Source organism: Schistocerca serialis, chromosome 2, assembly GCF_023864345.2.
Source record: "Schistocerca serialis cubense isolate TAMUIC-IGC-003099 chromosome 2, iqSchSeri2.2, whole genome shotgun sequence".
NCBI lineage: Eukaryota > Metazoa > Arthropoda > Insecta > Orthoptera > Acrididae > Schistocerca > Schistocerca serialis.
Window position 1 is genome coordinate 296,055,223 of NC_064639.1, and position 24,184 is coordinate 296,079,406.

At 37.5% G+C, this 24,184-nt stretch overlaps 1 protein-coding gene across 1 annotated transcript in view; it reads left to right on the forward strand.

Annotated features, from left to right (window-relative positions):
• The window catches only part of LOC126457061 (NFX1-type zinc finger-containing protein 1-like), a 378,517-nt gene that overhangs the window by 110,128 nt on the left and 244,205 nt on the right, over positions 1-24,184 (forward strand). Inside the window, exons 6-7 of the mRNA XM_050093060.1 lie at positions 5,361-5,504; positions 19,647-19,836. Of these exons, the coding sequence (XP_049949017.1) occupies positions 5,361-5,504; positions 19,647-19,836 (334 nt within the window). The remainder of the gene's footprint in view (positions 1-5,360; positions 5,505-19,646; positions 19,837-24,184) is intronic.

Sequence of the window (24,184 nt, forward strand, 5' to 3'; positions counted from 1 at the left end):
GTATGGGGTGCTATTGGTTACACGTCTTGGTCACCTCTTGTTCGCATTGATGGCACTTTGAACAGTGGATGTTACGTTTCAGATGTGTTACGACCCATGGCTCTACCCTTCATTTGATCCCCACGAAACCCTACATTTCAGCAGGATAATGCACGACCGCACGTTGAAGGTACTGTACGGGCCTTTCTGGATACAGAAAATGTTCAACTTCTACCCTGGCCAGCACATTCTCCACATCTCTCACCAATTGAAAACGTCTGGTCAGTGGTGGCTGAGCAACTGGCTCGTCACAATACACCAGTCACTATTCTTGATGAACTGTGGTATCGTGTTGAAGCTGCATGTGGAGCTGTACCTGTACACACCATCCAAGCTCTGTTTGACTCAATGCCCAGGCATATCAAGGCCGTTATTACGGCCAGAGGTGGTTGTTTTGGGTACTGATTTCTTGGGATCTATGCACCCAAATTGCGTGAAAATGTAATCACATGTCAGTTTTAGTATAATATATTTGTCCAATGAATACCCGTTTATCATCTGCATTTCTTCTTGGTTTAGCAATTTTAATGGCCAGTAGTGTAGAAGCTTATACTTACAACACCACTAAGGGACTATATATCATAGTATGTGACATAAATTTCACCTTGATATATCTGCCCATTGCTGAGAAAAAGAGATTTTCACCATTGACCAGGTAGACAGATCGACAACAAAGTGATCTTGTAAGGTTTCCTTTTTTTCCGATTGAGGTATGAAACCCTAAAATGGATACAGTGTCATAAGAAATATGTAGAATTTAGAGCATACATTGAGTTCATTGTAAACTTCAGCCTGGTCATACATTTTTAAGCTTTCTTGAAAATTTTGTCAATAATCAGCCTCACTTTTTCTTTGAGTGTGTATTGAATGTACATGGATCTGAGTTATGTAATTTTGGCAGCTGTACATCATGATCTGACAATCTGTTTATCACATGATAGACAAGTATTTCTTTGACACCCTCTTCTTATGTGAATGCATTGTCTATAAGAGCACTGCTGTCTTGAGCAACTTGAGGAGAGAAATTTTTGACTGAATAGTGATCTACCATGGCTTTTAAATTATATACACAAACCTCCCTCTGAATCAGTCTGTCTATTACTGAAAACTGTATCAAAATACGTAGAATATTATATAATTTTTAATATGTAGGGATAGTAAATTATAAGTGGTCAGTCACTTTACCCTTTAGATCTCTTCAAGAATTTTTCCATCAAAATCACTATAAGTTAACAATAGCATCTTACTGTCATCCTGTAAACTATCCTGTATATTCTAACAAGCAATATTAGCTCACAAGCACATGTTTCTGTGCCCTGATCTGCACAGAATTTATTTATCTATATTCATTTCTTACTTTTTCATACTTTGTATCCAGCCAGTGCCGAGCTGGGACTGCTATGGGATTTCTCCAGTTCCATGTAGAACCAACCATACCTATAAAGAGGCTCTTATTAAGATGAGGTTGTCACTCCTAATGGCACTTTAAAGCTACTGTTAAACGCCACACCCCACCTTCCTCCCATATGAGAGGAATCTGTATACCCCCTTCTGTCTGCGTCTAAGGTACTTTGAAAGCATTTGCTCATCATTTAAGTGAAGTGGGATATGGGAACCAATGTGGTATTTACCTAGACAGATGTAGAAAACTTCCTAAAAAAACTCAGCCAACCTGGCTGTCGCACCAACCCCTATCATTTATTCAATTTATGGCCAGAGTGCCACCTCTTTTATCATAAATGGGCACTTTAATGTGGTAGGCAAACTGGGTGTGTATTGGATCTACATCAATATGTAGCTAATTTATAATCACTTACCTACATTAAGATTTTCTTTCTCTCTGGTCTGTGATTATATGGTAGTTAGCCAGGCAAATAATTTCTTTGCAAATATCTTGATCTTCCAACCAAATTAACATTGTAGAAAACATAATTCTGTAAAATCGAATAAATCTTTTTGAAACACCGCCTATAATGCCAACTACTTTGTTTGCCAAAGTTGGTTTTTTTTTTTTTTTTTTTTTTTTCCATTACTTTATCGAAATCAACATACTGTATTTACCCAATTATAAGATAACCTCTTTTTTTCCAGGAAGTTTCTTGAGAAAAATTTAATTTTAACATATTCTGACTAATGATAATTACAGATTGTTTTACTGACATAAAGTATCTGCCTAAAAAGTTAACATTATACCAATTCTAAATGTATGCCATTTATTGATTGTCTGCATTTTGATAATATGAGCAGAAATAAACAAAAATAAATGATTTACATTAATTTGTGGACCATTTCTTTTGCACATTTTTCACTTGTTAGCACTGTCATCTGTGGTGTCACTATTTTTAATCATCATCCTAATAGCACAGCTGTGAAATTTGTATCTTCACTATCACAAATATTTGGCTTTTTCTTCCAAATATGTTGCCATTTATGAGGTGGTTGTTACTGTGGGACCTGAGAAAACAGCTGTTTTTATCCAAATAAATATTGGATTTTGCTTCCATAATGATGTGAGAATGTTACAATGTATCTCGCTTCTAAACATATTGTCTGCCCACCTCTCTCTCATTGGCTGCAGCTGACACACCCCTTTATTCCCATCATACGTCATGGTGCGTGGTGACTACATTGCAGCATAAATGCACCACTGGTGCGTATGTAGACTTTTACTGTCTCCCACAGAAATGAATACTGTTGTTGAGTATTTGTCCAATTTTAAAGTCAGTTAATTCAGACTACAAATGGATTCAGGCAAGCTGTAGTTTAAATGTAGTAGAAATTCATAAAACCAAAGTACATCTTACAGATTCCCATGGTCGTCAACATGAAATAATTTGCTGCCTGCTCATTATTTCTCTCCCCACTCTCATTTAGTTCTCAGCCAAGCTTGTATCACTGTTAACCCCTCCAACCCTTCTACAGTGCTGCTGTGCTTGAAGAACTGTGAAACACATGGCAATACCTTCTCCAGTGCAAGTCATATTTAACAACAGCAATTAATGCACATATAAAAGAACACAATCACGATTTAGTCCACTTCTCAATCTTGCGATCTACTAACATTTGTTGTTACTATCTCCATGATGGGTCTTGCTGCTGTAATGTATTCTTTCAACAACAGTTAGCTAGTGAAATTGATTTATTTCATTTGTTAGGTGTTTCATTCAGGATTAATTTTCCTTCTTGTCTGAAGGTCACCATCTTGCTCTAAATCTGATTAAAAGTTGGTAACATTTGTACTTGGATTTCTAATATGTGAACAGCAACCAAATTCTCATTTGTAACCCACTTGGTAAATAATTACAGTCTCTCATGATCAAATAAAATATTAAGCTCTGTTGTGAATCAGGTAATGTTTCTTGAAGGACAATATTTCTGTTTTTGACTGTTACCTTTACTTAAAAAGCAACAGTAATGTCTGTTTCAAACATGTATCAGAGATTTCATTGTAAACCTGTTGAAATACTGTTATATCCTAGCCAGTAATGCCACCCGAGCCCGCTGCCAAAAGGTTGGCAGCATCAAAGTCCGGACGCCGTCTGCATAAGCAGCGCCAGCGAGACAGGAAATCGCCGCAAGTCTGCGCGCGCCACCGCTGGCTTCTGGTTTCTGAAGCGCTGGAGTCGCGAGCGCTAGGACAGTTCTGTATTCGCCGCTCAGTTGTATACTCGCCACCGAATTGTGTACTTGCTAGTCAGTTGTGTGTTCATCGCAGCAGAGTTGTTGTTTGTCGTCAGCTGACGCTGACCTAGCCGCTCCGACTCGAACTAGACAGATTTCTGTAGACACAGAGTTCACTACTGTGTTTCTGTATCTTCATTAATAAAGATAAGTACCGACTTTTATTTAATCAGAGTGTTTGGGTTTTCATCTTTCTGTTTACTGTTCCAGCGGACCGGTCGGCCCGCTATTAAAAGTGTGGCGGTGATTTCGTAAGCCATTTCTACAGCCAAGTGTTTGTCGCTACGAACACCGCCACAAAAAATACAACAAGAGTTTGTAAGATTACAGAATGTAGTGCTATTTCCTTCTGTGTTTCCTGAAGTCATCAAATTTTAAGCAGAGTGGTAGTTTGTTATATTGGCTACTTCATAGTTTCTTGCATATCCCTTGCATCAGTGTTGCACGAGTCAAATGTTGTGATTGTTCGAGCAAAGCCGATACTGTATCAAGTGTTTCGACGTATCAGGAAGTCTTGAGCGTGTTAATACGCGAATATCATTAGCCCATCCCTGCCCTTCTGAAATCTTCAAAATAAATGAGCATGTGACCTCAATAGCCAAAGCTTCATCTGTAAATATGACTCCTATATACTCTATTAAGCAATGTTAAAATATTAACCTCAGCAATAATCTGTATTTGTATTTTTTGAAAGATGAATGTGGGAAAAAAATCTCACCTTATAATAGGGTAAATATGGTATTTAATAAGTATCAATAATCATAACTTCATATGTAATATTGCTACCAGCTCAATATAATCTTTGTTGTGACATCGTGAACATCACCTATCTTTCCATCTGTCAGCAGTGGGTTTGCACTGCTACATGACTTTGTCTTTAACACATATCCTGTACAGACATTGTGATTGTATTTTACATTCAGTGGAAATAATCAGTCATTATTATACTTTCTCTTTTCGTGTATGGTTCATTTTTGGTGTATCCATACTAATTTCATTATTGCTTCTACCATATCCTTATGTTTATTGGCCACATAAGGACATGTACTGCTATAAAGGAACACTGACCTATTGTGTGTGTGTGTGTGTGTGTGTGTGTGTGTGTGTGTGTGTGTGTGTGTGTGAGTGAGAGGGGATGGGGGGAGATAGTTTTACAATTTTAGCTGCTGGTGAACCTTCCCGGTTTTATGGTCATGGTCCATGAACACATGAACCTTTTTGATTTATGGCTTTTTGTCCAGAGCTGCATTGGGTACCTAAAGAGTTGCTTTTGGTTCTGCTGAATCAGTAAGACTCATTGGAACCAAGTGCACCTTTGTCTTTACAGATATCAAACACATTTCTGGACAAAATGTCAAGAACAAAAATGTTTCATGAAGCACAGTCATACAACCTGGAAGATTCATCAGCAGTTAAGACAACTGGTTGTGAAAGCCTTCATTGCATGTTACAAATATTTCCCATAGGTACTTTGAGAAAGTATTGGAGAAAATTACAAGTATTTAATGTAGTAGACTTACATGGAGCTGCTATACTGAAAGCATTTATGTATCACCTTTCACTGAAAACTGATTTTAAATGTCATAGAATGACTTGCCAGTGCATCATCATTTTTATCATCATTTGTTTTGTTATTTCAGGTGTCTGAAATAGTCAGCTGCCGAAATTTGTTTGAAGCAGAATTCCTAATCGCTCTTTGCAGATACCTTTTACTTCAAGGATATGAAGAAACTGAAATTACCATATTGACAACTTACTCTGGGCAAATGTTCTACTTGAGGAAAGTAAGTGATTATGCTTGGTTTTATTCTGATATTTTGAGGAAGATATTTTGTTTAGCTTTTCCATGAAATGCACATGGTTTAAATAAAAAAAACCAAAGGAACACTAGACTATTTAAAGTAAATAAAATTTCTGGTCTGGTTAGTAATCTTGCAATGGAGATGAGTGCACACGGTATAATAGCTTTAGTCACTAACTTATTATGGTGAGAACATTTTAACCAGCAACAGAAAGAATAGTCACAATAAGAACATACAAGTCAGCATTATAAAATAATGAGACAGGAGAGACATAAAAAATTATGGTGCGTTGTAGATCATGAGAGAGTGTTTTTAGTGTGTTATTTTGGTATTTTCAGAATCTTTTTTCACCTTCTGATATCTCGATTTCTGCGAAGAAACATTTTGTTATCACTAGCTTCTTTGGATGATGAATTCAGTCAATCGGCGACCCTTCAGATAGAATATTTATAAATACTGACTGCAATACAAGTTTAAATAATATTCACCCATTCTAACCAAATATTTCTCATGTTACAAGGAAACAAAATGACTGACTTGCCTTGTCTTTGGAACACGAAATTCCTGTAAAAATAAATAAATAAAAAATAAATTTAAAAAATAAAAAACATGTGTTCTTGTCATTTGGATCTGAATGTGTCTTCTTCAGGGAGTAAAGAGGATTAGGCTGTAGGAGAGGGACGCTTCACTCAAAATCCAGGTTCTGAGGGACCTACCTATTGTGGTGACAAATGGAGACAAAGATGAAATGATAGTATGATATCAAAGATGATTACTTGTAAATTTTTTGTATTTGTATGTTAGGGGAAAAACAATTACATTGATAAAAGTCACTGTCCCTCCTTCTATACTACTAAGATGCTGTTATTACATAATACTTCAAATAACATGTTTTGACCACAGACCAATATTAGTTGTGTATATACTGACAAAATCATTATCTGTACAAACATTAGATTTTATCAGAATTTACATTCCTGGGTTCAGATATCCAGATAAATTGTAGAAGCAGTGGCTAATGAGGGATTCTTTCAATTTGCATTTAAATACTTTGAGATTTTCAGTTTCCTGCCTGATACCCGCTGCCAACCTGTTATTGATTTCTTTTACACCACAATACATAACTCTACTCTGAATCCCAGAGAGGGATGAATAGTCAGAATGGAAATTATTTCCACTTCTAACATTGACATTGTGAATTACTGAGCTCATCCTAAATTCATTCTTGTTGTTGACCATATATATCATCACGTAGTACATGTATTGACATTTAAGTGTAAAAATTCCTAGGTCCCTGAAAAGGCAAAAGGCTTTTTCAAGATGTTTGGTTGCCAACTTTGTACAGTATCCTAATTCGGCTCTTCAGTAGAATAAATGCTTTCTTCATATTAGTTGCAATGTCCCAGAAGATCTTTCCATAGGACAGAATTGAGTGTAAGTATGCTGGCAGTCCTCTGTGCTGGTCAACACGAGAGAGATTTCTGAGAGCAGAGCACGCAGAACTGATAATGTATTGGTCAACTTGTCCACTAACTGATCCCACCACAGCTTATTACATAGAAACTTCATACATGGTGTCATATTGAGTGTATGCCCATTGATCTCTACTTTAGAATTTCAAAATATAAGATTTTTGAAGATTAAAGTTTCTGACTATTCATCCCTCTCTGGGATTCAGAATAGAGTTATGTATTGGCTGTGAACCAATTGTTAGCCTGTTCCATTATTCATCTAACTCTGTGTGGTATGAATGTGTTGGTACTTTTCATCAATATACTTGTGTCCTCAGCAAACATTACAAGTTTTGAAGAGTTCTTCAGTGTCCCATTTAAATCATTTATGTAGACCAAGAGCAGGAGTAAGCCAAGCACTGAACCTTATGGCATATCATATTTAATGTTTCCCCACTCTAATGCCATACCATTTTAGTTTCCCAATCAGAAATCAGTATTTAATGATCCACACAGTCAAAAGCCTTAGCAAAGCCCCAGAAATGCCAACAGGGTAATTTTTGTTGTTTAGTTCTACTAGAATTTTTTACAGTATCCCAAGTATTGCATTCTCAATAGAGAAGCCTTTACAGAAACCAAACTGAGCATAGTTAGAGGTCAGTTACTTATGCCCCTTTTGTGTATTGGTGTTAATTATGATGCACGGGCACCCACAGGAGGGGGACGGGGAGGGAGAGGCAGAAAGACTGGAAAATTACCAGTTTTTAAGTAAATGAGTTTCTCAGTTTTGAGGCGGGTCAAGCCACAAGAACTCAGTTTCATAGGTGACAAAAAACTTATACTCTTCAGAATTTGGAAGGGCACATACCTACAGAGTCCATATTGCAAATTGGTCTAATAATGTACATTACATTATTTTTAGTTAACTTTGACTGTTTCCACATTTATTGTCCCTTATCAGCTTTACAATGACCAGTTCCATTTCTCACAAAGAATATTCTTTACAGGTAGGTTCTTCCATCATCCCCTTAACTAGGGTGACATACACTACTGAACCGTGTTCTTGTAATTTCACAGCACTGGCATTATTTTATGAAAAAAGTTCACACACAGTGGTCCTTGATAAGCAACACATACACTAAAATATCCATTGAGTAGACACAGTGCATGCCTAAAGTGTCAGTAATTCATAAATTGACTCAAATGAGAAGTGCATGAAAGGTAACACAAATCATTGGTTGAAACTCGAAAGTTAATTGAGTTATACTGGGAGTATGAATGATGGTCTCTATATGACATTACATGTATATCAAATGGGAACAGACTTGGAACCAATTCTGATATAATGTAAACGGGTCACAGCCTTCCAGCATTTCACGTCGATGTAACTTGTAGACTGACTTTTGTGGAGATGTGGGGATACTGATATTCAGCAACAGACACTCTTCACATAGATGTTGTTCATTTAGCTACTGGTTGTAAACTTTACTACTATGTGAATCAAGCGATTGCCAGAAAAGTACTGAAAATTTTGATGTGGGGTTGGCCTTGTAAAGACTGGTGTATGAACATTTTAGTTTTTCACAAACCACATAATGGTTTAAAAATCTGCTAAGTCAAATTTAGCTAACTGGACTGAGTTATGTGTTACATCAGTAATTTGCTTTACAAAATATGTAGTGAGCTAATAAAATGTAAAGGTTCATGAAATCGTACTGTATTCCTGAGTGAGGAATAACCCATTTATCGGTATGGGTGCCATGTTAAAAATTATGATGAATTATGCAATTTCTTATTTAACTCCTTCATTATTTAGTGAATTGTTTCATTCAACTCATAAAAATTAGGGCAACAAAAGTGTAATGGTACAAGCTGGAAATCTAAAAAGTACAATGGCTAAACCTGCAATGGAAAATCTCTGTGCTTTTGAACTTAAACATTAATATTACCTGCTTCAGTCCAGATATCTCTCCAGACAGTTCAATATTAGAGTGTACAAAACCCTGATCCAGCCTGTTGTTCTATATGGCTGTGAGACATGGAGTATCCGGAAACAGGACTCCCATAAGCTCCTTGTTTTTGAGAGAAAAGTGCTTCGGAAGATCTTCGGTCTGGTTCTGGATGCAGATACAGGGGAATGGAGGATCAGATACAACCAAGAGCTTGAAGAACTATACCAGGAGCCCAATATAGCAGGAACTGTCAAAGCCAAACAAATGCAGTGCCATGTGGCCCGGATGGAGGATCACAGATGACCTCAGAAGCTCCCGGATTTCACACCTACAGGAAAGAGACCACCAGGGAGACCCAAGAATCATTGGAGGGATGGACCCCATGAAGATTTAAACCAAGTGTCAGTAGATGTGAACTGATGGCGGATAGCAGCAATTGACAGAATACAGTGGAGGAGGAAACTTGTAGATGCTTGCAGTCCACTGGACCCAATCACATAGTAGTAGTAGTAGTAGTAGTATTATCTGATAAGTTTATTAGTTTGAGGAAAATTAAAATATGTTACCATAATGTCTACGTACCAGTGTTTCTATGAGAGGTGTCAATCTATCCAAAGTGACATATAAGCTCACTTGAAACCTGCAATAGCATACTGTAGTAATAAGTTCACAGTTCTTAAAAGGTTTTAATAAATTTGGTTTCCAGTGGACCTGTATACACTAATGAAGTCAGCACATTGAAAATAACGGTTCAAGTAATAAAGGTATGTGAGGCTAAGTGTAATTAATGTCTTGATAGATTCAGATACATACTATGTATGCACCACGTAGATACTAGGATGAGAAGTGAATAAAGAGAAAATATTAATTATTAGCAAGAGTGGAAACATAGCAGGTGGAGTGGCTCCAGCTTGTTATGATATAAATTGATGCTTTTTCATGATATATGAGAATTCTGCAGTGAATAAAAACACTATACTCCAGATGCTACTTGACTCATTGACTGATTACAGAGGTAACTCCAGGGTAATACTACCGAGTAAGTACAAGATTTTGTTACCTTGGCTGAGATAACATCATAGCCAGAAGAGGTGCTACTTTTTATTTATTTCTCTAACAGATGAGTTGCTAAAACTTATGTCTGGTGGTGACATATGCTTTGCCGATCTAATTAAGTTTATTTTGCTGTGCTTTTGATGGACAATTTTTTGTCATTGTGATTTTACTTTCTGCTACTGCTATCTGGGTCTTAAGTATCATTTGCCTTGCCAAGTTTGTGTGTTTCATACCTAATAATTCTTCAATTTATTTATTTATTTTTTTTTTTTTCCTGGTTCTTGGAATTTTGAAGTTTTTGTGCATCGTTTTGGCTTCTTTTATAGCACACTGAAGAATTTGCAGTACTGCTTGTAAGGCATTTTTAAATCTCTTCCTCTGGATTAGATAATCATCTCTCTTTTCAGCACAAGATTTTTTTGATCCTAGATGTCAGCCACCCTTTTTTTGGTTTCCATTGCAAATGTTCTTGGCCCATTGTAAAGGAAGATTGGATTCAAGATGATGTAAGAATTTGTTTCCATTACTCATCCTGTAAATTGTCTCTTAATAGTGTAACTCAGTCAGCATTTACAGTTCTGTGTAGATACAGAACTGTAACAGGTGCTTTACTTTGTTGACGTGTATCTTGGCTCATTCCACACCTGTAATTTTCCTCTTCCATTATAAGATCTATGTAACTTGAAGTAATGAATATCTGAATGATTGTTTCATTAAGTTAGTTTTTAAATTCATATTTTAAACCAAGAGGCAGAATAAAAGAAGAAGAATCAAAAATTAACATCAGAAAATTGATTCTTTTTTTATATTATTGCCTTGGTCTGTCAAATGCTGATGGGGAATTAAGTTTATGTGGTTTGGAACATGTGACATAAGTTGAATTGTTTTCAAGTCATGTAAGTGAAGCAAGTGTACATCGAAGGTGTAAGAATTGCAGGAACAAGCCTCAGCATTGGCGGCCTAAAGTAGAAGTTAAAATTACAGGACCGATCTAAGAAGTTTGAAGATACAGTGAAAAATTGGGCAGAAAAAATTACAGAAAAGCAACGTAATGGTTAATTGAGCTATTGTTTGTTGAGTAGCCATTGACTCCTTTGAATCACATCATGAGAAAAAAAATGCAGTGAGCTGGAATTCAAAAAAGAAATCCTGTACATTCAGTGGATATGATTCTGATTACCACAGAGAGATACCTACCAGCCCGAGTGAAGAAAGAATTGAAATTGTATGCAGTCTCTTCAAAGAAGACAGCAAGTCATGGGCTTATAAAATAAACTTGTATCAAAACATGTAAGAATACTTGCAAAGTGTCATGAAAAAGTACTGGTCAGAAATACATAATATTTAATTAGAGAATTTACAAGAGTCTGTACTATCGCAACAATGCACCTGGTGTCAAAGTATATTGTGATTGAATATTGCATTAACTGCTGTACACTGCATGTCTGACTAAACGATGATTTACAATGTAGCAAACTTTTAAGGATACGCAATACATACAGGGTGTGACTGGAGGTGGTCTTTTAAATGATGTAAAATAGTGATGGAACAAGAGAAAAAGTAATAGTAGCTAATGGAATCTGAGCCAATTTACAAGATAAGAGTGAGAGAGCCATTCTTTCTTACTTACTTTTAGAAAATAACATTGTTTATGTCCTCTTTTGGGAATGCTTACAAAATGTGGAAAATTTTTACACATTTGTAACTCTAATTGAACACCTTACAAAATATGAATTCACTAGCTGAGTACCCGGCATTGCCCTGTTATGTATTTATTCTCGTCTTCTATTAGTCCACCCCATCCTTCCCCCTCTCTCTGTCCACCACTTCCTACCTCTCTCTGTCCATCTCCTCGGCTCTCTCATTACCCATCTACCCCTTCATCTTCTCTCTGTCTACCTCCTCCACCCTCCACTCTCTGTCCATCTCCTCCTGCCCCTGTCCATCTGCTCCTTGCCACTCTGCCCATCTTCTCCTCCTCCCCCCCCCCCCCCCCTCTATCTGTTACCCCCTCTAAGTCTATTTCTTCATCCCCCCCTTTTGTTCATCATCTCCTCCCCCCTCTCCCTCTCTCCGTCTCCTGCTCTGTTCTATCTCTGTCTATTCCCCCCTCTCTGACCACATAATGCTCCCCACTACTTGCGACCACCTCCTCCTTCCCCCTCTTTGTCCATCTCCTCCTGACCCCTTCTCTATGCACATTATCACTCCCACACCAATAGGAAGTTGCTGATTGTTACTGTCAAGTTATGTCTTTCCAGCTAGTAAGTAATGTATGTGCCAAGTTTGGTTGAAATCGATCCAGGGGTTTAGGAAGAGGTTTTTACCCATGGCCTTGCTCACATAAGTACATATCACAAATATTATTTCACATATTTCAGCTGTATCTCTGGTGAATTTTGCCCTGCAGTTTCATTTTCATGCAACTCAATGTTTATGGCATCGTATATCTTGAAGTATGTGTCATACAGTGATAAAATTTTGCGGTAGACACAATGGTATATATGGACACCACCTGCAAAATGTGTTGCGACTAGAGTTAGTAGTAAAGAAGCAATAAATTAAAATGTCATGCATGACATGGCAGCTTTGCACACATCTCAGTGTTTTTGACATAATATATTCTGAACTCTGTTTCATACAATGATATATTTTTGCAAGTACCTTCAGTGCTATATCTGAATAGTGTCTACAAAATGTGCTCCAAATAGAGGTATTAGTAAAAAATTAATAAATTAAAGGTTATACTTGATGCAGTAGTTGTACTACTGAACAGCAAAAATGTAGTAAGCGATAATTTTTTCTCCTTTCATCATTTTTTGGGGGGTGTCATCAAGAAAAAGTCGCATAAAGGTTTGAAAGTATGTGTAAAGTTGGTTGCAAGTCACTTAGGTGCTCTCATTCCCAAATACTGAATGAATATAAAATGGCTATTTGCACACAGTGAGCTATACTTAATTTTTCACACCCAGCCCACCAATTTTATAGGTAGGTGGTTCTTGAGAATGAGAGCACTTTGTGATTTGCAACCAACTTTATACGTAATTTCAAACCTTTATTTTTCCAGACGGTAAGTGATTTGTGTACCAAGTTTGGTTGAAGTCATCCAGTGGATTAGGAGGATATGTGGAACACACATACTTACAAATATACACTTTTATAATATGAGGTCTGTTCAAAAAATTCCAGAAGTTTGTCCACAAACTTTTTTCTTTGCTTGTCTCCTCTATTGTTGCAAAACTTTGTCATTTCAATGGAGTTTTCGACTTTGGGTGATGCAAGAGCCACAAATTGTCTTGCCACATTTCATGGTGTTTCCTTCTGACATTTTCTTGCAGGCATCACAACACATCCTAATAGTACCATTGATTAACAGTTTGTCTCTGTGGCATGAATTCATCATGAACTAATCCTTCAAAGTCAAAGAAAACTATCAGCATAGCTTTGACATTTGACATGGCTTGATGAGCTTTTCTTGGTCTTGAGCCTTTCCCAATCCATTGTGAAGATTGAACCTTAATCTCAAAATCATAATCATAGACCACCCTCTCATCAGCAGTTCTGATTCTCTTAAGGAACAACTTGTTCATACAATCCAAAAGCTCTTTGCAGGTTGCAAGGCGAAGGTTTTTCTGGTACTGAGTCATGAGCTGCGGGACAAACTTAGCAGCAGCATGGTGCTTTCCAAGATGCGGTGTCAGGATTCGTCGGTAGACGTCCAAGGGCATCCTGAATGGGGTCACCTTGAACTTGCGTCTGGCCATTTTTAAACTGTGTGAACTATTTGTAACACTGATTGTAGCTTAAGCACTCATCACCATTGACTTCCTGCATCATTTCTTGTGTCTCTATATAGGCTTTCTTGAGTTTCATGCAGAATTTAATGCAAACGGGTTGCTCCTTTAACTCTGACATCTCGATTATCACAAACTGTGTGACACAATGTTCTACTCAATACAGCACTAAACAAGAACTAACAGGCTTACAACAATGAAACTTCCGGCAGCTACACATTAAACACAGGCGTGTGCAGGAATGCCAACCGCATTTCACTCCAACACACCATCAGTGCGACGTTATGAATTTTCCGGAATTTTTTGAACAGACCTCATATGTGTGGATAAAGAAGTATGAAGTGAAGTAGACAGGCACAACACAAGAATTAGACAACATACACACACTCACACAAACGTAACTCACGCCCGCATGATCACCGTCTCTGGCTGCTGGGGCCAGACTCTGACCGACAGTGCATGATAGGAACCAGGGGTGGGATAGCAAGGTAGGGGTGGGGGACAGTAGAGTACTGCTTCTGAGAGCACACAGGGACGAGTTGGGGAGAGAGTGGGGCAGCTAGAGCCACTTGGGTGATTGGGGGGGGGGGGGGGGGGGGGGGGTAAAGGAGAGGAGTAAAAAGACTGGGTGCGTTGGTGTAATAGAAGGCCATTTAATGCTGGTATGGGAACAGGGAAGGGTATCACCTACGTATAGGTAGGCGAAGGACAGTGACTAACAAAGGTTGAAGTAGGGAGGGGTACAGGAATGTAGGATGTATTAAAAAAAAAGCTGGTGTTTGTAGGAAGGATCCAGATGGCACAGCTAGAAGTGGATGTGGAAAACTGCATAGAAACCACATTCATTCCAGCCAGCACACTGGTTGCCATTGCCTGTCCTTGAGATGGATTAAATATCTGGCAGGTGTGTCTCCCCACATTATGGAAACAGGCACTAATGTGGTTGGCTAGCTAGATGGGTCCCTGAAAGAAGTATGTGCTATGAAATGTAATTGAAGTTGAGTCATACAAGGATATTATCAGTGCAAAATAATTTTAATAAGACTACAAATCACACAGTTGAAGTCTTAAGTCTTTTAGCTGGATATTGAGACAAGAATACTCTAAATAATAGGCTTAATGTTTTTCATTCCTTTTTAACTTTTTTCTTATTGGGGGGGGGGGGGTCATGTGCACATTAAGATCTATTAATATGTGAAGTTGCATTAGTAGGAAGTGCGAATGTGTGACATATGAGACTGGGATATGCCAGATATCAGTGCAAGCTACTGCAATTCTACATACAGTAAGCGAAAAAACTTGCTCCTATTTTAGCAGAATTTTACTGTAAATTGCTGTAAGCATGAAGTGATTTGAGTGATTGGAAAAAAGTGGCAGGTCATTCGAATTTCCAAGATGATTTGTGGAAGAGATGTGCACAACTATGGGCCTATATCCCTAAATTCAATCTGTTTTCAATTTTTGGAGCATGTTTTATACTAATGTAGTATGATCTTTCTGGAGAGAAACAGTCTCCTGTATAGGAATCAAACTATGATCGTGTGACACCCAGCTCACTCTGTTCATCAACAAAACTCAGAAGGCTGTACCTATTTGTGTCCAAGTCAGTGTTGTGTTCGTTTACTACTGGAAGGTGTTTCAGACAGTTTGCCATACTTGCTTATTCAACAGAATACAAACCTGCAGAATATCGGACTAGCTGTGTGACTGGATTGGAGAATTCCTAGTGAATAGAACAAAGCATGTCATTTTCAATGGAGAAAAAATGAAACCTATATACATGATGTACAGAAGTGAAATGTGGACTATGAGCAGTTCAGACTAGAAGAGAATTGGAGCTTTTGGAATGTGGTGCTACAAAAGAATGCCAAATAATACATGGATAGATCAAGTAGTTAATGAAGAGGTATTGAATCAAATTCAGGGAAAAGAGAAATTTTTGGCACAACCTGACTAAAATAAGGGATTAATTGATAGGATGCAACTTGGGGCATCAAAGGATAGTCAATTTGGAAAGTGTGAAAGGTTAAAATTGTAGAGGGAGGCCAAGGCTTGGATTCAGTAAGCAGATTCACGTGGAAGTAGGTTGCAGTAGTTATTTGAAGATGAAGATGCTTGTGCAAGGCAAGAGTAACCTGTATTCAGACTGAAGACCATAACAACAACAACAACAAACCTAACATACAATAACACAAAGAAAAGTGATTAAATGACATTACTTGTGTTCAGTTAAACTTAAATAGATATGTTTACTTACTGAACAAGAAAGATGGTAATTTGGAACAATTTGATTATATAAGACACTACTTTTATGTTACCAGTGTTCAGTTACTGATGTGCAGTATGTTCCAATTGAAAGTTTTTGTCTTGTTGATTTAAACATTTGAATAAGTTCTATTTTTCTTTCTTCAGATCAAAAATGTTGAATTTTGTTAATTCATGCAAACCTTAGGTTATGTATATTGTGTACCATCAGGTTGAAAGAAATGCAAATTATTTTTTGTAAAGCTTCAATAATAATACTGTAAAATAGTATTTTCTACAGATTTAAAATATTCAAGTAAATTGTCATTTAGATTTGTATTCCAGAGGAAAATGTTTATATATGAAATGTAAATTCCAGCCACATGCCCTGGCAGGTCCATCAGTGCCCACTGAGCACTGTGTCATTCCCTGCCAATGGCTTCATTGGATGTATTAGGAATGTGGAGGCTTTGTACTTCTCTTTCAGCTGTTGTCAGTTTTTATAACTTGGAGCTGCTACTACCTAGTCATGTAGTTTCTCAATTGAATTGATGCTGAGTGTGCCCCATTCTCGTCCTCCAACCAAAGAAAAATGTCTGGCAGTACAGGGAATCAAATCCAGGCTCTCCACATAACAGTTATCCACAGTGACCCCTCAGTTATGGAGTATACGTGTGTCTATACTAACAACAAATTGCGACTTGTGCTACTCTGTTCACACTAATAATTGTGGAAATTACTTCTGTCATCATCGTCATTCCCTGAGTAGTGCCTAATCACAAATTCATAGCAGTTATTAAAAATGCTGAGGAAAACTAGCTTCAGTTTTTGCACTTATTTGTAAAGTATTGGGAGAGTACTATTAGTGTGCAGTAGTTTTCAAGGTAATCGTCTTTGTAGCATTACCAATCCAAGTGATCTTTCGCTAACAGCTATCATCATTTAAGGCTCTCCTTACATTCAGGGTTATGTTAACGCACACTGAAAATTTGTAGATGTTCATTAATTGTTTCATTTGCTTTTTATGTTAGGAGTTTTACTCTTTTGCGATGAGAGTGTTGTTGTCACTGAAAAATGAAATTTTGTGTATCTGTGTAACACTTGTGTTACGTATCATTCCAGAGGAGCTATGTGTATCCCTAAATATCCTTACCACAGAATGACATTCACAAATTAAAAACCATAAAATGAGTTATTGTACAGTAAAGCTCATATATCTTGCAGATGTGTTATTTTATTTGTATATTGAGAATTATGCCATAAGACAACACTTGTCTCCAAGATGGGACCTTGATTGAGTAACTCAATGAGAGGAAGTACCTGCATGAGTGGGAATATGGAAGTTCCGATTACCAACAACCTAAGTTGAAGAACTGCCAATAATTTAGAAAAAAGTTGTCATGATTCAGACCAAGAAAGTGTTGCTGCTTCATTTGTTCTATGTACAAACTTCACACTGGTATTGATGTTGATACAAGTGTAATGTCATCCAGTTAGTGATGTGTAGTTATATTTATGGACAATACAAAGTGCTACCCAAAATATCTGAGAATTTCATTGTAAAAATCAGAAAACTATACAATGCATCTTAATGTCCTCCATCACCTTCAAAGTAGACACCTCGTGCACATATGCAACAATTCCAGCATTATTCCCATTTTTGGAAGGACTCCTGGAAGTCCATGGAGTGAAGGGTCCATTGTGATTCCACTTGGATGTCTTCAGTCGAGTCAAAGCATCGCCCTTTCAGTGGGGTTCTCAGGGAACAGGTAGAAGTCACATGGATTTGGCCCGGCAAGTAGGGAGGATGGGAAGCCATTTCAGTGTTGCCTTTGCCCAAGAATTCCTTCACAACCAGTGAGGAGTGTGCAAGTGTGTTGTCATGATGCACCAACCAGTCTTTCTTTTTCCATAACTCTGGCAGTTGGTACCAACCATTTTTGATCACTGCCTGTTGAGAGTCTGACCAATTGAAACAAACTCCTAATGCACCATTCCCTGAATGTTGAAAAAAAAAATGATCAGCATTGACTTCATGTTGCTATGAACTTTATGAGCTTTTTATCACCTTGGAGAAGATGGTCTTTACTATTGTGATGATTGCTGCTTTGTTTTAGTGTCATAACTGTAGGCCCAAGATTCACCATCTGTTATGAAACTGGATAAGAATTTTAGACACTCTCGAATTCTCCGTTGCAGCTCAGTGCATGTCTGAATCCTGAGGTTTCATTGGTCGATGCTGAGAAGGTGAGGGATGAACTTTGCTGCAATTTCCTCTTGTGTTTAATTTGTTGGCTATAATATGTTGATATGTGCCATAACACAGCCTGAGTCTGTTACAAACATCATGATTTATCAGCCTTTGGTCTTTGTGAATCACATCACCTACTTTCATGTTCATTTCTGGTGTTGTGTATGTTGAAGTCAATCAGAATGTTTTGCCATCTTCCACAAATTCTTGCCCTTCCTCGATGTTCTTGAACCACTTAAATGTTCTTGCTTGACTCAGTGCACTCTCACCAAATGCCTCTGTCAGCATGTGGCAGGTTTCGGCTGCAGTTTTCTTTAGCTTGAAACAGAATTTGATGCAAATCTGTAGCTCCTTCACTTTATCCATTTCACAATTTGCAGAAGCACTGAAAAACATCCCGACATGCACCACTGCAATTCACAACTGTGTGTACCAAAGACAACGCAACTTTGTGTCTCAGTAGTTATGATGTGCACCTCGATACATCTAGCGGCAGAATCTTATTCTGCTTCTGGGTTGACTGATACAATGAAATTCTCAGATATTTTGGGTAGCACCTCGTATGCGGGTTATGAATATCAGTGGTCTTCATATACTACTCAAGAACAATTAGGGAAGTAGTATTGCATTACATTACAGCAATTACAAAACGATCAGGGAAGAGGTCTGTCATAGCCTTTCGAAGGCATGACCAAAAAATATCAAGAGGTAATGAAGAATCTCCCTAGAATAACACAAGCAGTGAAGTAAAACACTACACACGATGTGGGAAATCATTTAGGGCTATCGAGTAATGGTACTAATACGCAGTCCTGAGATTAATTTGTATTCAATGTTATGTATTTATTAACGTAGAGTTTTATTTTATGTTTGTGGCCTTTCTATCCTGTTAATCATGCTGATGTGATAGAAAAATTCCTGGTTGAAATACAAATCATGGAAAGAGTAAAGACAACTGCTGATTACATAACTGAGGCATTGAGTGATAGACAAGCACATACATGAGATTGAGCACGTGGATATGCTTTCAGACAATGTCCTTCCTCAGAGATAACAAACATAAAAACAGAAATGAACATTCACATGCAACTATATTGTCCTGGCCCAGTGACCCAAGAGGATATATTGATATACGACAGTACTTACAGATACTTACCAGGGTTGTCAAACATAACATAAATTACTGATTTTATGATTGTGAACAGAAAACAATAAACATTTTCCTATATAAACGTAAGCTTCTCTGTAAACTAAAAATAATTTTTAAAGGTACTGTACAAAATAGTGATGCTGTAAAATGAGTTTTCATTGTAGTGTAGACTGGTATAATGTACATGGAAAATGGTGTCTCACTGCCACTGCATTAAATTTTACAGCTGAGAAGGGAATCTGGTGCACTACAAAACATTCGAATAACTGTTGTAGATAACTTCCAAGGAGAAGAAAACAAAATAATTTTACTGTCATTGGTACGGAGCAATGAGGATGGCAAGATTGGTTTCCTTAAAGTTGAAAACAGAGTATGTGTAGCCCTCTCAAGAGCTAAAGAAGGCTTTTACATAATTGGTAAGTCTTGTTTTGTATAAAAAATGTAGTCATTACAATGTGATATGAAGAATAGTTTGTATTCAGCTTTTAAATGCTTATTGTGGTAACTTTCATAAGGCTGCCATATAATATCTCAAATGAAATTTAGATACAATTTTGGTAGGTAATAACATAATCCTACTATACTGTTACTCAAAAATGTGGTAATTTAACAATCACAAATGGAAATATACTTCCAGTAGAAATAAATATGAAATTAGAATGAGCAAGGCAGCAGAATGACCAAAAATTGAGAGAAAAAATTATTTAAAAATTGAAAAACCATCATCATGACCATATAAACATGAAGTGAAAAAAAGAAAAGGAAGAAGACTAGACAAACATGTGTGTGGGGTATCTCATAACTGTATTTAAATAAGGGAAAATCCAGGATGGCATAACAACAATACGAAAAGGATAGATTGCTACTCACCACATACAAGAGGCATTAAGTGGCAGACAGGCACAATGACAAACCCTGCTAGATATTAGTCAGATATGGAAATAAGTTTATCAGCAGATGTAGCCAACTCCAATACATTCACACAATCACAACTCGTACACGTGACCAGTATTATCTCTGGGCACTAAATCCTGACTACGACAATGTCTGAAGTGAGCAGCAATCTTTGCTAGGATGGGAGTGGGGCGAGGGAGGTTTGCCAGACTAGTGGTAGGGGATGCCAGTGCAGAACTTGGGGACAGCATAGTGGACTGCTAGGTGTAGTATCGGTGGGTTGTTCTAGGGGCATATGGGAGGGGGGTAAAGCGAGAGAACTATACAGCAGATGTTCTGGTAAGATAGAAGTTGTCTGAAAGACTGGAGCAAGAGAAGGGAAGTGGATGTGAGGGTGGAGGAAACAGACTAACAGGGAGATCTCTTGGCTGCGCAGTTTGGAAAAGGTTGTGCTGGTGTAAAGAGTCCAGGTGGCATAGGCTGTGAAGCAGTTGTTTCCATCAAGAACATCATGTGCGCCTGCCCACGTGCTGTCAGGGTTGTTTGGGTTATGCTGCTGAAGCTTTGCTGGGAAGCCCTTACACATCTTCCATACAGTCCCAATCTGTCCCCACACAGTTTCCACACTTTTGGAGCCCTGAAGGAAGATATTGCTGACCGTAGATTTGCTTCAGACAAAGATGTGCACATCAAGGTTCAATCAGGCTTCTGCAGGTGGTCGCAAACATTTTTCCATGAAGGCATCGATCATCTTGTCTCGCAGTGGGGTGAATGTATTAACAGTTCTGGCAGTTATTTTTGAAATAAAGAACTGTTTACATTTTTCCATCTGTCTCGTTTTCAGTTGACTGCCCCTTATACATAATGAAATAGCATATCATTGTAGAGCAGTAACAACACATAATTCCACCCCATAAGTTTCACATCCAGAAAATCAGAATAGGTAAAAACAGAACAAGACATTTTCCAGGACTTTACGTATACCTCACTATTTCTTTTCGTATTTATCTCAACAAAATACACTCATGAGCAGTTCAAAATTAGATATGTGTTGTATTGAAGAGAAAGTTCCTGTCACCAAAGTGAATTGATTAGTTTGGTATTTCACTTGATTAAGAGGTCGTCATACTGTGTCTTCCAGGTAACAGTCAAGTACATCCAGGCAAGACATGTAATATCACCACAGTTGATAACAGCCAGTTGTGAGTGGATACTACATCTTGAAGGCAGTGTAAGCACTGGGCTCTTCTCATGAAACTGTTTCATGAACATATTTTGAGAATCAGATCTGAAGGATTGTGGTTAATGTAGGTTTCCGTTAACTGTTTCAGATTAAAACAGTGACTAGATTGGACCATAGTGCAGCAAATCACCAGTTAAGTGGTGGATAACAATTCACTAGGAGACATACTATCCATAACCACCCTCCTGCTCTGACATGTAGAAGACACTGTCTCACATACACTCCTCTGCTCAACACATATCCAAGGGTACAAATATTAGTATGGATGGAGGTATACTGCCAATGGATGCGTGCAACTTGTATTATGATTACCTGGACTGTGATCCGTGATACACACTGGAACAGTGGGTATAAGTAACTCGGTGACCATACAGAACTATGCACCTGGCTGCCCAATAGAACACCTATCAAGCAGATTGCAAAGGCATTCTTGTCTGGGGGCAGGTTTACACGTAGTAAGTATAGGAACCTATTATACAGTTTTCCTCGTCTTATACCATTCAGCTGTTAGGCTTATCTAATATTTCAAACAGAGACTTTATGTAATGTCACTGTCAAGAGTTAATACGTGTTTAAGTGTTTAAAAAGACATTAGAGTTCTGCTGTTTGCTTCTGTAGAATAAATAATTTTTTCACCCCAGTTGCATTACCACAGATGATAATGTCAAAGGGGAGTATTGAGTGAAATATCCACCAAGTTTGCTGTCTGTCATATCTGGAGACAAAAACAAAGAGAAATCACAACTGAGCTTGTTGTTTAGTGTACAATTTACTGGTGCCATCTCTATTTATTATCCATATAGATGCATAAGAATTTCACACACAGAGCTTCATTTCAATTCAATTCAATTTATTGCTCATAACACATAATTTTACATACATGTGCGTTTTCAGCTAAGTATAAAGTTTTTACAATTACATTGTTTTAATTTTATGTTATTTCTTGTTACATTATAATTCACAATAAATTCAAGTTATAATGGCATTTTTGGATAAGCCACTGTGTGACTTGCTTTTTAAAAGTATCCCACATCTATATCTTAACATCATTTAGTAACAAGTTATTAAAAACAGCTCCTTTAGCATAGGGGCTTTTAGCTGTTAAAGTTAATGTTGTGGTAACCATATGAAAGTATTTTCTATGCCTTGTTTTATTGTTGTGAATATCCATGTTTCTTTTTGTGATCTTAGTGTTTACTTTCACTAACATTATAGTTTCTAGTATATACATGGCATAAACTGTGAGAATATTGTGTCTAATTAATAGGGGCTTGTAAGAAGTTTCTGGTTTTACTTCTGCTATGATCCTGAAGGCTCGCTTCTGCAGTATGAAAACCCTTTTCATATTAGTTTGGCATGTTCCATGCCACAGTACTATTCCATAAGACAAGAAAGGGCACACTAATCCATAATATACAGTCCTTAGGGTTTCAGAATTAAGATGTGGTAATTTTTAATACATTAAGACTGGGTGCTATTTTTTTACAGACATAATCAGCTTGATGCTTCCATGGAAGCCAATCATCTATGCATAAACCCAAGAAGTTACAATCTGTACAGGTTTTTGGTAGAATTTCATCAATCACAGCATTTTCTCTGTTTGGACCACTTGGTTTAAAATGAACAATATTAGTTTTTTCTATGTTCACTTTTAAGTTGTCTCTTTCCTTTGTCTCTTTCCGTTTCAATAAAGTTATGTCTCTCTTCCAATAGGCTGAGCTCACTGTTTGGATAACAGACACCAGATGTATTGCCCACAAGTTCCCGTTCAACATTGATATCAAAGCACTTTGAACTGAGGGTGCAACAATCTCAGCTTCCTTAGCAGTGTCCAAATTCTGTTACTAAACCATGCCCATAATTCATCTGTGTTCATTACAGTGGAACCAAATGATGTCCATTCATTGCCTAAGTAGGAGGCCAACAGTTGCTTATCTGCCCTTCCTAACATAAAACCTCTCCTAGTCTTTTTGATGGATTTATAAATTTAGTAACCATTATTATTATGATAACATAATGATCATTTATCCCTGTCTCTGTACTGACACTGTCGACAAAGTGGGACCTGTTTGTTGCTACAAGATCTGAAATATTTCTGTTGTGCGTGGATTGTTGAAATAGCTGTTCCAGGCAGTTTTCAGAAAATGCATTCATAACTACTTCACAAGACTTTCGCACCACTTGCGATGTCCTAGTCTATACCCGGTAGGTTAAAGTCACCTCCAACTAATATCGCATGATGGGGGTATTTCCGTGCTCCTGTGTGTAGACTTTCTGCAGTGATTCTGCAACTGTTAAGGTGGAACCAGATGGCAGGTAAAAGCATCTAAGAATAGTTTACAAAAAATGACTTGGGATAACATTTATAATGAACCAACTACTGACATAAATTTGTAAATAGCGTTCCTCATAAACTAATCAGAAAGGAAATTAAACAGCCATGTAAAAAATGATGTGTCATGAGGGGGATTAAAATATCTTGTGAAAGGAAAAGAGAAATGTGTGTGTTGGCAAGAGCATTATCAACCTTTCAACATTACTGGATCACACAATTGCATCGAAATTATCGTACATTTTGTTAAGGGATCATGCTTATTTACAACCTACAATATAAAGTCTATTTTTGG